Source organism: Chlorocebus sabaeus, chromosome 1 (genome assembly GCF_047675955.1).
Source record: "Chlorocebus sabaeus isolate Y175 chromosome 1, mChlSab1.0.hap1, whole genome shotgun sequence".
NCBI classification, from domain to species: Eukaryota; Metazoa; Chordata; class Mammalia; order Primates; family Cercopithecidae; genus Chlorocebus; species Chlorocebus sabaeus.
In genome coordinates this window covers 19,373,182-19,388,603 of record NC_132904.1, presented here as the reverse complement: position 1 = coordinate 19,388,603, position 15,422 = coordinate 19,373,182, and the positions used below count along the sequence as shown (strand labels likewise).

The 15,422-nt window shown below is 52.9% G+C and overlaps 1 protein-coding gene across 4 annotated transcripts; it reads left to right on the top strand.

The window, feature by feature from the left end:
* The first annotated feature begins 699 nt into the window (after window positions 1-699).
* On the top strand, window positions 700-9,704 carry SLC35C1 (solute carrier family 35 member C1). 4 transcript variants are annotated; one of them, XM_008000563.3, is made up of 3 exons: window positions 700-808; window positions 2,473-2,999; window positions 7,447-9,704. In XM_008000563.3, the coding sequence occupies exons 2-3, from the start codon at window positions 2,504-2,506 to the stop codon at window positions 8,004-8,006; spliced, it is 1,056 nt and encodes a 351-aa protein (XP_007998754.1). In that variant the 5' UTR covers window positions 700-808; window positions 2,473-2,503; the 3' UTR covers window positions 8,007-9,704. The 4 variants fall into 4 exon arrangements, with proteins under 4 accessions (XP_007998754.1, XP_007998744.1, XP_007998762.1 ...); XM_008000553.3 differs by lacking the exon at window positions 700-808 and adding an exon at window positions 871-1,076; XM_008000571.3 differs by lacking the exon at window positions 700-808 and adding an exon at window positions 1,091-1,173.
* Window positions 9,705-15,422: the final 5,718 nt, after the last annotated feature.

The window sequence follows — 15,422 nt, the reverse complement described above, 5'->3', positions numbered from 1 at the left end:
TTTAATCTACCGACCTTTTAAAAAAATCTTTTTGAGGTCGGGCGCGGTGGCTCACGCTTGTAATCCCAGCACTTTGGGAGGCCGAGTCCGGCGGATCACCTGAGGTCAGGAGTTAGAGAACAGCCTGGCCAACACGGCGAAACCCGTCTCTACTAAAAATACAAAAAAATAACCTGGCATGGTGATGGACGCCTATAATTCCAGCTATTCGGGAGGCTAAGGCAGGAGAATCGCTTGAACCCGGGAGACGGAGGTTGCAGTGAGCTGAAATAGCACCACTGCACTCCAGCCTGGGCGACAGAGCGAGACGCCGTCTCAAAAAGAATAAATAAATAAAAATAAAAAATATTTTTGGTGAGTATTCTGAGTATTTTCAAACAAATCCCAGCCATGACATCATCTTACCCGTTCATTAAATGGCACTAATTAAATGGTGCCTAAAATATTACAAACATCTATGTTCGACCATACCACCTAGAGTTCTGGGCAAGAAGGTTGGGACCCACAGGTCAAGCCTAGCCCCTTAGTTTTACCATGAAGATAACTCAGGCCGTGTGAGGAAGTGGCCGCCCCACGCAGGTGCTAGAGCGCGAACCAGAGAAGTCGGTCCTCCGCGTTCCCCCGGCTGCCTGGTGAGTGGCAGACCACAGGCTAGATTTCCCGGGCCCCGGCCCTGGAAGGGGCGGGGGACTCTCCCCTCACTGCCGGCTGGAAGAATCCGGGCGGTCCCCTCAAGCACTTCTGGAAGTGCAAGCTGGGAGCGCGGCGGGCCAGGGATAAAGCCAGGTCCCGGGACGTGCCAGCTGCGGTAACTGAAGCCGGGGTCCCGGGCGGGCGGGGGTACCAGGGACAGGAGAGGCCTTAGAAAGAGGAGGGGGCCTGCGCCCACGACCGTCGGAATCGCCGCCTCTCCGCCGGCACCCCCAGGCCCCATGCCGCTAACAGGCCGGCGAGGCTGGCACGGTGCCCTGGCCCGGGGCGGAAAGCAGGAAGTCGACCCCGCGGGCGCGGCCCAGGGTGCGGCGCTGCAGGTGCGGCGCAGGGTGGCGGGGCGGGCGCCCAGTGCACCGGAGGAGGTGAGCGCCAGGTCGCCTTCGCGGCCGGGGGACAGAGGCAGGGGCGCGGGAGCTGGTGCGGCTGGACCGGGCGGGGAAACAGTATTTTCTGGAAGGGGTAAGAGATGCTGCCTTGAGCCCTTGGAATCTTGGATCCGGGCCGCCCAGAGAACCTCGATAGGAGCACAGGGATGACAGACTGAAGTCCGAGAGAGGCGGCGTGGCCTCCGGCCTCTGGGAGCGCTGCCGGGAGTCTCCGGCTTGGGAGAGGGCCTGGGGGCGGTGAAAATGAGGGGGAAAGGAGGGGACCACAACATCGTTGTGGAAGAATGAGTCGGGTTGGCAGAGGGACGTGGAGCTGCAACGCGGGGCTCTGGAGGTGGAGGAGTCCAGGCTGATGGAGCGCCGCCCGGGTCCTGGGTCGGGGTTCCGGGAGGTGGACCTGCGAGCCGAGCCGAGCCAAGCCAAGCCAAGTCGGGGGACGGAGGCTCCGGGGCAGACGGAGATGAGGATGGGCAGGTGAGGGTGATGCAGCCCTTGCAGGAAGCAGGGCGAGGCTCAAGCACACAGAAAAACCTGTGGCTGCCGAGGTCCCCCCGCCAGCAGCGGGCAGCGGATCGCAGGGGCGGGGCTGGGGACTGGCGAACGCCGCCTCTCTGGGGCTGTCGCTTTAAGGGCAAGGCGGGGCGTGTGGGCCCTTTAAGGCCACGTGGGGGCGTGCCAGGAAGTGAGTCCTGGGCCCGCCTCGCGGGGAGTAGGCCTCGGCTGTCCGGAGCCTCCTGGGCTGAGCCGGCGACCGAGCCCGGGAAGGCAGCGAGACGTGGGCGCCGGCCCAGCCCCCTCCCGCGTCCGTCAGCCCCAAGTCCCGAGCCCCTCTGACCCCTCCGTAGCCCTCCCTCCAGCTGCGCCCGGCCTGCGGCAGCTCCCTTAACGCCTCCCTCCCCCTGCCCACCCCTCCCTCCCACAGCTGCCCATGCCGCCCTCTCGGCAGCTCTTCCAACTCTGCCCCGCGTCCTTTTCCTGCACCTTCGCCCCGCGTACCTCCTCCTGCCCCGCCCTGCCATTCCTCTCCCCTCCCTTCTCTCTGCGACCCCTCCCTGTTAGGCCCCAGCCTCTTCTCCCCTCACAGGTCTTCTCTACCCTGGCCGTACCGCCTTAGCCTATCCCTCCCCCTTGCCCTGTGTCTTGTCTCAGGATCCCCCTTGGGGTGGGAGCAGGTTGTGGAGCGGCACTACTGGGCTCACCCCAAAGCAGAACTTCTCTATCCATGAGGACACTGGGGAGGCCTTTAGGCCAACCCCCATGTGACAATCAGGGCTGCGGCTTGCAGAGAGCACAAGTGAGCTCACTGCCCTGGACTCCAGGGAATCAGAGTTCTGGCCGCGGGGTGACCCAGCTCCTGTGCTACCATGAACAGGGCCCCTCTGAAGCGGTCCAGGATCCTGCACATGGCGCTGACCGGGGCCTCAGACCCTTCTACAGAGGCAGAAGCCAACGAGGAGAAGCCCTTTCTGCTGCGGGCATTGCAGATTGCGCTGGTGGTCTCCCTCTACTGGGTCACCTCCATCTCCATGGTGTTCCTTAATAAGTACCTGCTGGACAGCCCCTCCCTGCAGCTGGATACCCCCATCTTCGTCACCTTCTACCAGTGCCTGGTGACCACGCTGCTGTGCAAGGGCCTCAGCGCTCTGGCCGCCTGCTGCCCTGGTGCTGTGGACTTCCCCAGCTTGCGCCTGGACCTCAGGGTGGCCCGCAGTGTCCTGCCTCTGTCAGTGGTCTTCATCAGCATGATCACCTTCAATAACCTCTGCCTCAAGTACGTCGGTGTGGCCTTCTACAATGTGGGCCGCTCGCTCACCACCGTCTTCAATGTGCTGCTCTCCTACCTGCTGCTTAAGCAGACCACCTCCTTGTATGCCCTGCTCACCTGCGGCATCATCATCGGTGAGTGGCAGCTGGGCCACGGGGAATAGGGTGGTCATGGGGACTGAAACCCTGAAGAACAACCCTTCTAGGCATCCTAGGACTTCATCTGTCCCAGCTCCTTTGGTGCAGCAGTCATAGGAGAAAGCCTGGGGGCACAGAGAGAGCAAGTAACTTACTAAAGGCCACTCAGCAAGTTAGGAGCCCAGCCAGGGCAAGAACAATAGTAATAATAATAATAGCAACAGCAGCAAAAGCAACTGACATTTGTTGAGTGATTAAAATGTGCCAGGCACATAGATCTTAGCCATATTAACTCAGTTGATCCTCATAACAAGATGGGATTATAATCCACATTTTACAGATGGAAAAACCAAGGCACAGAAAAGTTAAGTAACTTGTCCAAGATCACCCGGCTAATAAGTGGCAGAGCTGGGATCTGAACTCAAGCCATCTGGCTTCGCAGTTCACATGCCTGACCACTGTACTCTATTGTTTCTCAAGAGCCCAGGTGTCCTGATTTCCCATCCAGTGCTCTTACTAGAGGACAATACGTCTTTTAAGAAATATACCATCACTCTCTGCCAGCTCAGGATAGCGCCTGAGACAGTAGCAAGCGATATGCTTTAAGAGGCCTCAGCTGTCTTCCCGGACTTGATCCTTAGAAAATAATAATTATTAACAGGGCAATTATGCTGATTATTTCACATATAGCATCTCTTTGGTTCTCCCAGAGATCCCCTGGGTTGTGGCATCACTACCAGTGGTCATCTCTATACAAACAAGGAAACTGAGGCTCAGAGATGTTACGTTACTTGCCCACGGCCACACAGCTACCAAGCAGCCAGGCTGGGATGCAAACCCAGATTGGCCAGACTCCCAGGCAATGCTTCTATCCCCTCTGCTCTTCTTGGAGGTTAGAACTGCAGTATTCAATACAGTAGCCATTGGCCACTTATTTAAGTTAAAATTAAGTGAAATGTTAAACATTCATTTCCTCATTTGCAGGTGTTACAATCTGATTTTCTAGCCACATTTCAAGGGCTCAGTAGCCACATGTGGCTGAGGGCTATGGTATGGGACAGCACAGGTTAGATGGGCCCATATTTTTCTGGGCCCCACGGTGGGTTAGAGAGCCTCCAGCATCCCATTCGCTCCGAGTCTTCCCAGGGCTGCGTCATCTAGGAATGGAATCCTCATTTGAACCTATGCAGGTTTTTCCTGGTGCTATAAAGTTTATCTTATTTGGCCCACATTCTTTGCTGGTGGCTCAGAGTCCCAGGCGAGATGCACCAGTTGGTGGGGGAAGGGACCCATCCATGCCACCTGTCCTAGAAAATGTTTCCGCTTGTTGGGCAACTGCTGGATCTAGGGCTGTTGGGTCTAGGTCCAAGAGGGGAGAGGGGAGAAGGTCATGGTTAGAGTGGGGAAGCTGCAAGACTCCTCCCTGCCAGAACTCTCCTGACCTGCTTCCACTTCCCCCTCAGGGGAACAGGTGCACCTCCCCTCCTCTCTGTGCTCCTCAGATGCCCCAGGGCTCTCTACTTCATTCCTGCTGACCCTGCCAGGAATGGACTCAGGGGTGGAGGCTCCTAGTTGGAGAATTTGCTTGCAGGAAGGTGAAGACACTAGGGTAACTGGGCCCAAATCCCAAAGGTCATCCAAGTAACCAACGGTGAGGTTCTGAGAATGGTACCTTCACCGGCCTGCCTGACTGGGACAGGGGCCGGAGAGGTGGGTGCTCTCTGCTGACCCAGGTCCTGGCCTCCTATCTGCAGTGTTTCCCCTTTCTTCCTCCTTGTGGGGGAAGACGAGTCTCAGGCAACTGTTCTAGGCCTCCCCTCCTAGCCCCCCATGTCACAAAATACCTTTCAAAGCTCCTTCTGGGCCGGGCACAGTGGCTCATGCCTGTAATCCCAGCACTTTGGGAGGCCGAGGCAGGTAGATCACCTGAGGTCAGGAGTTCGAGACCAGCCTGGCCAACATGTTGAAACCCCCTCTCTACTAAAAATACAAAAATTAGCCAGGCATGATGGCATGTGCCTATAATCCCAGCTACTCGGGAGGCCGAGGCAGGATAATTGCTTGAACCCGGGAGGCAGAAGTTGCATTGAGCCAAGAGCGCGCCACTGCACTCCAGCCTGGGCAACAGAGCGAGACTCAGTCTCTAAAAAAAAAAAAAAAAAAAAAAAAGTTCCTTCTGGGTGAGAGTCACTCTAGAACATTGAGGTTGCAGTTGCTTCTGGACTCAGAAGGTAACCACCAGGAGGGCTGTGGGTGCTCTAGCCAAGCAGGTGAGTAGGTGGTGCAGTTCTCTGCCCCCCTCACCCTGCTCCCAGCAGGTCTATGGGTACCTCTTGTGCAAAGGTTATGTCAAGAAAGAGGAGGGTCAGGCTCTGTGGTTGGGCTGGGCATGGTGGCTCATGCCTGTAATCCCAGCACTTGGGGAGGCCGAGGTGGGTGGATCACCTGAGGTCAGGAGTTCGAGACCAGCCTGGCCAACATGGTGAAACCCCCTCTCTACTAAAAATACAAAAATTAGCCAGGCATGGTGGCACATCCCTGTAATCCCATCTACTCAAGAGGCTGAGGCAGGAGAATCACTTGAACCCAGGAGGCAGAGGTTGCAGTGAACCAAGATCATACCACTGTACTCTAGCCTGGGTAACAGAGCGAGACTCTGTCTCAAAAAATAAAGAGAAAAAGAGAAAAGTGCTGCATGTTGAGTGCCTATAATGTAGGAGATATCCTGTCTCCTTTAATACAACCACCTCCATAACAACTTTCATTCATTCATTCCACAACTAGTAATTGGTGGCTAAACACATGCCAGGCACCGTGCCAGGCTTTGGGGATACAAGTTTGGAAAAGGTAACCTCAGCTCCTACACTCCTGGAGGGCATGGTGGTGACAGTTATACTAGCATGGTAAGGGCTGTGATGGGGCATGCATAAAAGGGGCTGTGGGAGCTCTGGGCGAGGGAGGGGACCCAGGGACAGGGCAGTCTAAGCAGGCCTTCTGGAGGAAGTTTAGAAACTGGATTTAGAGGAAGAAGTAGGGACAGAACTTTCTAGACAGAAGGAAGAGCATGTGCACTTCTTCATGGCTGGACCACAGGGAGACTCACCAGACACGAGGCTGCCCAGTCAGGCTGACTCCACGTGGTGCAGGTCCTGAGAGCTATGGTGAGTGAGTCGAATTTCTCCCGAAGGCAGCGGAGAGCCACAGAGGGGCTTCATGCCAGGGCACGGCCTGGGCTGATCTAGACTTCAGGATGATCATTCCGGTTGCAAGGTGGAGAGTAGATTGACTGGAGTGGACAGGGAGGTGACCCAGAGAGCTCAGAGAGGTTAAGTAACTTCTCCCGGGCCACTCAGCTTCTAAGTCGCAGAGCCTGATTGGAAGCTAAATCTGTCCCCAAAGCTTTCCCCACTGCCCCATGTTGCCAGATGCTGTGGCAGGAAGTATAACGTGCATCGTTCAGCCCCTGCCTTCTAGGAGCATGGGATCTGGCTGAAAAGACCAGGCTGTCACCATGGGCAGGGGCCCAGCAGCCCAGAGCAGGCAAGGGGCTTTGAAGGAAAGCGAGGCAGTAAAAGTCCAGGTTCTGGGGCTATCAGGAAAAGATTCCCCCAGAGAGGCCAACTTTGACCTTGACAGATGTGTAGAATCCCCTAAAAAGAAGGAGGGTGTTTCTGGCACAGGACATGAACAAGGACATTGAGGCCCAGGGTGAGAAGCAGGGAGACGAGCAGAGAGGCCAGGGCAACCACAGGACAGAGGAAGGGCTGGCAAAGGTTCAGGGACCCCCACCTGCCATGCCAAGGAGTATAGTCCCGATGGCAGAAGTGGGGAGCCATGGAAGCTCTTTGAGCAGGAGGTGACACAAGATGAGAGTCTCAGAGTCACTGCCCCAAATGACACAAGAGATTCTAACTTAATGCTCCCCATGATGACATCATAGGCTCCCATTCCATGCAAGAAGCAGCCAAGACTTAGACACTGAAAGTCATTTACCCAGGGTCACCTTAAATCGCATTAACCACTAAGTGGCACTCATCTTTTAGAACTCAGTTCAAATGTTATTTTCAGATGCCGCAGGCCAGCTCAGTCGCCCACTTACGGACTCTCACAGCACCTTGTACTGCTTTATGGACCTCATTACAATTCTTAAAATTGTAATTAAAGAAGTAACTGGGAAGCGATTTGTTTTCATGTCTTTCTCCTCTGCTAGCAGATAAGCTGCCAGAGGAGGTTTTCTTGCCCTGGGCCGCTCCCATAGTCCATGTAGAGTGCCTTGCCTGCAGTAGAGACTCTGGCTGTGCTTATTGGAGGGAGGCCTAGGGAGGAGTGGGGAGGGCCGCAGTACTCAGTCTGTGAACTTTGGTGTCTGATCCTCTGTCCTTCTTCCTCCTCATCCTCATCCCTCTTCCCCACCCTTCCCCCACTCCTCCTCTCCCCACTGCAGGGGGCTTCTGGCTTGGTGTGGACCAGGAGGAGGCAGAAGGCACCCTGTCGTGGCCGGGCACTGTCTTTGGCGTGCTGGCCAGCCTCTGTGTCTCGCTCAACGCCATCTACACCAAGAAGGTGCTCCCAGCGGTAGATGGCAGCATCTGGCGCCTGACCTTCTACAACAACGTCAACGCCTGCGTCCTCTTCCTGCCCCTGCTCATGCTGCTCGGGGAGCTTCAGGCCCTGCGTGACTTTGCCCAGCTGGGCAGTGCCCACTTCTGGGGGATGATGACGCTGGGCGGCCTGTTTGGCTTCGCCATCGGCTATGTGACAGGACTGCAGATCAAGTTCACCAGTCCCCTGACCCACAATGTGTCGGGCACGGCCAAGGCCTGTGCCCAGACGGTGCTGGCCGTGCTGTACTACGAGGAGGCCAAGAGCTTCCTCTGGTGGACGAGCAACATGATGGTGCTGGGCGGCTCCTCTGCCTACACCTGGGTCAGAGGCTGGGAGATGAAGAAGATTCCAGAGGAGCCCAGCCCCAAAGAGGGCGAGAAGAGTGCCATGGGGGTGTGAGCGCCACAGGCACCCTGGATGGCCTGGCCCCGGAGCCCGTACAGCAGTGAAGGCGGTCTCCTAGACCCCAGAAGGGTGCTGTGGTATGGACTGGGCACTACTTACAGACCCAATCAAAATACGGTGGTTGAGAAGGAACCAGTGTTTACAAGTAGTATCAGAAAGTTGAAGGAACCAGTGTTTATAAGTAATACCAGAAAGTTGCCAAATCTGTCTCTACCCTCTCGTATTTCTGAGTTTTTGTCCTTCCCGAGGGAGTACCCTAGTGAGAGCTGAACCCCTTCCTTCCACCTCCAGGGCCTGTCTGCCTCCACATCACTCTGAGAACAGGGACAAGCAACAACCTTGAAGGGACAGCAACGGCAAAGCCACGAAGGCTTCACTGTACTCAGGGGAGCTAGCCCCACCACAGCCACCTGGAGAGGGTGGGGAAACCTTCCATCTGCGGTGGGCAGGCAGCCTCACCCTGGGCCCACAAACCAGCCTTCCTTCGGAGGAACGTGTGGGCTGGACCCAGGGAGGAAATGATCGAGTTCCCTCTGAGACCAGCAGATCCCCAGGGGCTGCTGGGCAGTGGCCCGGGAATGGGGTGGATTGTGAGAAAGTGCCCACCATCTGCACCCTGTACGTCCAGCTTTCGAACACGAGGGAACCATGCTTCTCTTAGAGGTTAAGCAGGGTCATTAACATCCTCCCCAGTCCCTAACACCACATTGTCCTGCGTGGCTCCTCTGGCCCTGAGTGGCACCTGCTCCTCTGGTCTCCCAGCACCTGGCTCAGGTAACAGCCTTCTGAAATCAGAGCCAGGGAGCTGCTTCTCTCTTCTCCCAGTTCTGCCTCCCCCACAGCCTTCCTCCCCAGGTGGGGCTGATGGAGCAAGGGTCCAGACTAACAGCTTTCCACCCCAGCTGTGTCTGGCGCCCCCCGATCTCTGCAAGGGAGGTGTTATAGCTTGTTCTGAGCCGCTTGCCTTGTGACGGTAAGACACCAGCCTTTACATTCTTCCCTGAGGTTGCGGCTGACAGGGCCTGCTTGGCCCCACTTAGTCCAGCGAGCTCCTATATCAAGATGCCGTAGGCCAGGTGGCTTACAAACAACAGAAGCTTACTGCTCACAGTCCTGGGGCCTGGGACGTCCAAGATCAAGGGGCCAGCAGATTCGGACTCCGCTGAGGGCTGTTTCCCATTCCATAGATGGTGCCTTCTCGCTGTATCCTCAATGGTAGAAGCACAAACAAGCAAGCTCCCTCCTGCCTCTTTTATAAGGACTCTAACCCAGTTCATGAGGGCTCCGCCCCCGTGACCCAATCAGCTCCGAAGGCCCCACCTCCTAATACCGTCACCGTTGGGGGTGAGAATCCCAGCGCGAATTTGCAGGGGGAGGGAGGGATACACACAGATGTTGGGACCATAGCACCCTTCACCACACCCTCCTGCCCTCGGGATGGCTTTCACTCCCCGGCCCTTCTGGTGGGCATTTGGTACGTCCTTTCTCTTAGGGTGATTTCTGAGGTTTTTAGTCCCTATAGTGAAAAGCTGGGGGCCGGGCGCGGTGGCTCACGCCTGTAATCCCAGCACTTTGGGAGGCTGAGGCGGGTGGATCACGAGGTCAGGAGATCGAGACCATCCTGGCTAACATGGTGAAACCCCGTCTCTACTAAAAATACAAAAAAAAAAAAAACTAGCCGGGCATGGTGGCGGGCGCCTGTAATCCCAGCTACTCGGAGGCTGAGGCGGGAGAATGGCGTAAACCCAGGAGGCGGAGCTTGCAGTGAGCCGAGATCGCGCCACTGCACTCCAGCCTGGGCGACACAGCGAGACTCCATCTCAAAAAAAAAAAAAAAAAAAAAAGAAAAGCTGGGGAGAGTGGATCTTCTCCCCCATCCCTCTCCAGTCCCCTCACAATCCCAGGTGGGTTCTAATGCAGCTGCTGCGGCCTGACGCCCTGAGTTGTTTGTGATTCAATAAAGAATCAGGAAGATCCTGTGTGTGTGGCCTGAGGGAAGAGGCAGCAGGGCTGGAGAGCATTTATGAACAGGGTCAGGGGATGGAGGGGAGCCGGGGACCTGTCAGAGGGAGCAGGGCTGGAGGTTTGTGAACAGGGCCCTGGGGTGGTGGGGAGCTGGGGATCTGTCAGGAAGGGGGGCTCATCCCTGCCTTCACCAAGCCCACCCACTAGCAGGCAGCCTTTGTAGGAGCTGGTTCTTTCTAAGGATACCAGGCTCCTTCCTGGAAGGTAGGTGACCAGACTTCAAGTTTCCTATTAGTTGTCATTGTCATTTACTGGGTGCTTGTTGAGGGCCATAGGCTGTGCTGAGTGTTGTACATCCACCCTTGTGAAGTTGTGAAGTTCATCCTCACAACTCCCCGTGGCCCCTGAGGTGGGAGCTGTCACTGATCTCTTTTTTTTTTTTTTTTTTTACAGATGAGGACACTGAGGCTCAGAGAGGGCCCCAGGAAGAAAGAGGCAGGAGGAGGATTCAGAGGTCTGTGCCTTCAGAGCTTGGTACCTGACTCTACCCCAGCATTCTGAGTCCAATACCCAGCACTTTTTTGTTGTTGTTGTTAAACAGTCTTGCTGTGTCACCCAGGCTGGGCAATGGCACGGTCTTGGCTGACTGCAACCTCCATCTCCTGGGTTCAAGAGAGTCTCCTGCCTCACTCTCCCAAGTAGCTGGGATTACAGGTGCCCACCAACACACCTGGCTAATTTTTTGTATTTTTAGTAGAAACGGGGTTTTGCCATGTGGACCAGGCTGGTCTCAAACTCCTGACCTCAGGTGATCCACCCACCTCGGCCTCCCAAAGTGCGGGGATTACAGCATGAGCCGACGTACCCAGCCTACCCAGCACTTTTCTGAGCACTTGTTATATGCCAGGCACTGTGGTAGGTTGTCTTCGTCCACTTAGTGTTGCTATAAGTGAATATCTGTGGCTGGGTAATTTATAAATTAAAAAAGACTTATTGGTCGGGCCTGGTGACTCTAGCCTCTAATCCCAGCACTTTGGGAGGCCAAGGCAGAAGGATCACGAGGTTAGGAATTCGAGACCAGCCCAGCCAACATAGTGAAACCCTGTCTCTAAGAAAAATACAAAAATCAGCCAGGCGTGGTGGCACACACCTGTAGTCCCAGCTACTCAGGAGGGTGAGGTAGGAGAATCACTTAAACCTGGGAGGTGGAGGTTGCAGTGAGCCGAGATCGCGCCATTGCACTCCAGCCTGGGTGACAAAGTGAGACTCCATCTCCAAAAAAAAAAAACAGCTTATTTGACTGATGATTCTGATGTTGGGAAAAGTTCAAGGTTGGGCATCTGGTGAAGGGCCTCAGGCTGCTTTCACTCTGGAAGAGCCAGCTGTGCAGGGATCCCATGTTGAGGTGGGGAAGCAAGACAGAGGAAGGAGGAGATGCCCTGGCTCTTTTTTTTTTTAAAGGCAGGGTCTCACTGTGTCGCCCAGGCTGGAGTGCAGTGGCACAATCAGCAATCCTCCCACTTCAGCCTCCAAGTAGCTAGGACTACAGACGTGCACACTGTGCTCCGGGTGGATTTTTTTGTTTTTATTTTTGGTAAAGACAGGGTCTTTGTATGTTTCCCGAGCTGGCTTTGAACTCCTGGTCTCCAGCGATCCTCCTACCTCAGCCTCCCAAAGTGCTGAGATTTCAGGCGTGAGCTACCACACTGGCTGCCAGGCTCTTTTTAACAACTAGTTCTCATGAGGCTAACAAAGTAAGAACTCACCACCCACTCAGGGAGGATATTACTATAGATAAGAATAATTAATCTATATTATAATCTTAAGAATTAATCTATATTATAATCTTAATAATAAATTTATATTAAGAATATTAACAAGTCGGGCACGGTGGCTCACACCTGTAATCCCAGCACTTTGGGAGGCCGAGGCAGGCGGATCATGAGGTCAGGAGATCGAGATCATCCTGGCTACCACAGTGAAACCCCGTCTCTACTAAAATATACAAAAAATTAGCTGGGCGTGGTGTCGGGCGCCTGTGGTCCCAGCTGCTCAGAAGGCTGAGGCAGAAGAATGGCATGAACCCAGGAGGTGGAGCTTGCAGTGAGCCAAGATCGCGCCACTGCACTCCAAACCGGGTGACAGAGTGAGACTCCATCTCAAAAAAAAAAAAATTTGACAAGTGATTATTAATCTATATTAATAATATTTAATAATTAATATTGTTAATATTAATATTGTATGGTTAATGTATTAGTAATAAAATAGTATATTAGTGATATTAATACATAATAGTTAATGTATTAATATAATTAATATATTGTTAATGATTATATGATTATTGATATATTAATATATAATGTCTATAGTATCATTAATTATATAATAATTGATATATTATTGATTCATGAATAATATAGATTATTCATGTGGCATCTGCCCCTGTGACCCTCCCATTAGGCCCTCACCTCCAACATTGAGATCAAATTTCAACATGAGGTTTGGTGATAAACATCCACACTATAGCAGTTATATTAATATGAAGACCCGGATTATATTAATATATCTGCTTATATTAATATAATCTGCTTCCAGCGGCTCGCACGTAAACATGTATGCCAGCCCCATAACAGAAGCCACGTTGGAGATCTGAATATATTGCCATGAGCAAGCAGAAGGTGGACAGACCAAGTCTGGGGAGTCAGCCAGGTCCTGACAAGGGCCAGGATATTGGAACAGGCTAACTGAGTGAGCAGAGGCCTCAAAGAGGAGATTTAGAGGAAGAGCAGGGAGAAGGTTAAGCTCAGGAAAGAGCACAAGTGGGAGCGGTGAGAGGTTTAGGGGTTGGAACTGGAGAGGAAACCAGAAAGGCAGGGTGGGATGTGGGGTGAAGACCTTGAATGCAGTGGTCAATCTGGACATGATCGGATTGATTGCTACGCCATTGCCAGGTCCCTAAAACAGAGTGGACATGATCATTTCTGCACCCTTTGTACATTCAGAAAATTGGGACTATTTTCTTAATGCTATTTGCACTTTTTTGAGAGAAATCTAAACTGGGCGTGGCCGCTCATGCCTGTAATCCCAGCACTTTGGGAGGCCCAGACAGGAGGATCGCTTGAGCCCAGGAGTTCAACACCAGCCTGGGCAACAAAGCAAGACTCTGCTGCTACAAAAACTTTAAAAATTAGCTGGTCATGGTGGCGTCTGCCTGTAGTCCCAGCTACTAGGGAGGCTGAAACAGGAGGATCACTTGAGCCCAGGAGGTGGAGGCTACAGTTCATTGCACCACTACACCCCAGCCTGGGTGACAGAACAGACCCTGCCTCTAAAAAAAATTAAAAATAAAAAAAGAGAGAAAGATCTAAATTTCAACTTTTCACCAAAAATGCTTAAATGCAGACAAAAGGATGCATGACTTCTGGCTTCTCAAATGTAAACAAATTCATGAGTTAAAATAGTTTAGAGAGGGCCCAACTCTTAGGACACAATTGAACAGCCCTCACCCACTGTGCAGGACTCCACACACACATACAAAGACACACAGTGTAGGTAGATGGGTTTGGATCCACACAGTGCCATAGACCCCAATTCTCATGCAAATGAAGCCCAGGGATAGCCTGAGCCAGCTGACCACATGCCTCTCCTGCGTCGCCCTTTCACTTCTGCTTTTGAAGAGCACCTGATCAGGGGTCAGGAGACCTGGGTTCCACTTCTTAGAAGCTACATGGCCTCAGGCAAGTCCCCTAACCTTTCTGGGCCTCACTTTTCCTACCTGAGGTATGGGGATAATCCTTTGCCCATCCTGCCACACATAATGATTGTGAATGAAGCATGTAGAGTGCACAGCATAGTACAGGACTATAGCGAGCTACTGTTACTGTGCACATCAACAAACAACAGTCTCTTCATTGAGTGCTAACTATGCCCAAGCACTAAGGGAGAAGCAGTGGACAAGACACTAAAAACAAACAATCAAATAAATGCATGTGTGATAAGGACAGTGAAGGAATAAAACAAAAAGGCAAAATGTAGATGATCTGGGGGAACCTTCTCCAGATGGAATATTCACAGGCCTCTCTGAGCTTAACATTTAACCTCAGGCCCAAATGGTGGGAGGGAGCCAGCCATAGGAAGAGTGAAGAAAGGGCATTCCAGGCAGAGGTCACAGCTTGTGCACAGGTCCTGCAGGAGGAAAAGAGTTGAAGGTGGTCAAGGACCAGAGAGAAGTTCAGGGTAGCAGGAGCAGACTTGAGGAAGCTAATTGGCTGTTTCCGCTGGGGCCCAGCCTCACAGAGGAGGACAAATCCCAGAAATAGGAAAGGAGGTAGAGATAAATTTGACAGCTTTCTGGCATTCCTTCAAAATGCTGTTTCCTTTTGATTCCACTCACCATGGGGAAGAGTGGAAAGAGGGGTTAGAGGCCTGGGCTCAGGCCGGGAGTAACAAATTGAGCACCACAGCAAGGGGTTTAGATTTATTCCCAGTGCCATGGGCAGCCACTGGGAGTGCCCTGATTTGATTTATAATTTACAAAGATCTCTCTGGCCCTTGTGAGGAGAATGAATAGACACCAAAGGCAAGGGTGGTGAGGGCACAAGTAGGGTGACCAGTCAAGAAGTTACAGTGTGGCCACAAGAGAAACAATGGTGGCTTAGACTAGGGTGGTTGCTGTGGAGATAGAAGAGAACAGCTTTGACATGCATTTATTATTTTATGTATGTATGCATTTATTTATTTATTTATTTTCAAGACTGAGTTTCGCTCTTGTTGCCCGGGCTGGAAAGGCACGATCTCGGCTCACTGCAACCTCTGCCTCCTGGGTTCAAGTGATTCTCCTGCTCCAACCTCCCGAGTAGCTGGGATTACAAGTGTATGCCACCATGCCTAGCTGGTTTTTTTTTTTTTTTTAATTGAGATGGGGTTTCATCATGTTGGCCAGGCTGGTCTTGAACTCCTGACCTGAGGTGACCCGCCCGCCTCGGTCTCCCAAAGTGCTAGGATTACAGGTGTGAGCCACTGCGCCTGGCCTGAGATGCATTTTAGAAGTAAAGCCAAGAGACCTTTCAGAGAGATTGCCTGTGGGGTTGACAGGAAGAAAGAATTCAAGGACAATGCCAGACTTCTGCCTTATACAACTGGGAATGGAGATGCCATTTATTGGACAGGGAAGACTAAGCAATGAGAGACAGGCCTGGGACCAAGAGTTTACTTTTGGACATGTTAAGTTTGAGATGTCCGCAGACTGGGATGGGAAATGATTCAGTGGGGACATCAAGTCGATTCTGAGATGTTAGGACTATGGAGGTCTTTGTGAAGGAGAAAGCACTAAAGAAATGGCCTATTCCACTTACTATGGATGCCTGACATATTACCCCAAAATTTGGCAGCTGAAGACAGCCATTTCATTTTGCTTATGATTTGGGGAAGGGCACAGCTGAGCAG

Excerpts from the sequence above, each read along its gene's own strand:
- SLC35C1 (XM_037999467.2), top strand. The coding sequence starts at position 1,453 with ATGGAGCGCCGCCCGGGTCCTGGGTCGGGGTTCCGGGAGGTGGACCTG. Across the intron at positions 1,575-2,472 it reads ACGGAGATGAGGATGGGCAG|GGCCCCTCTGAAGCGGTCCA; the intron begins GTGAGGGTGATG and ends TACCATGAACAG. Across the intron at positions 3,000-7,446 it reads CACCTGCGGCATCATCATCG|GGGGCTTCTGGCTTGGTGTG; the intron begins GTGAGTGGCAGC and ends TCCCCACTGCAG.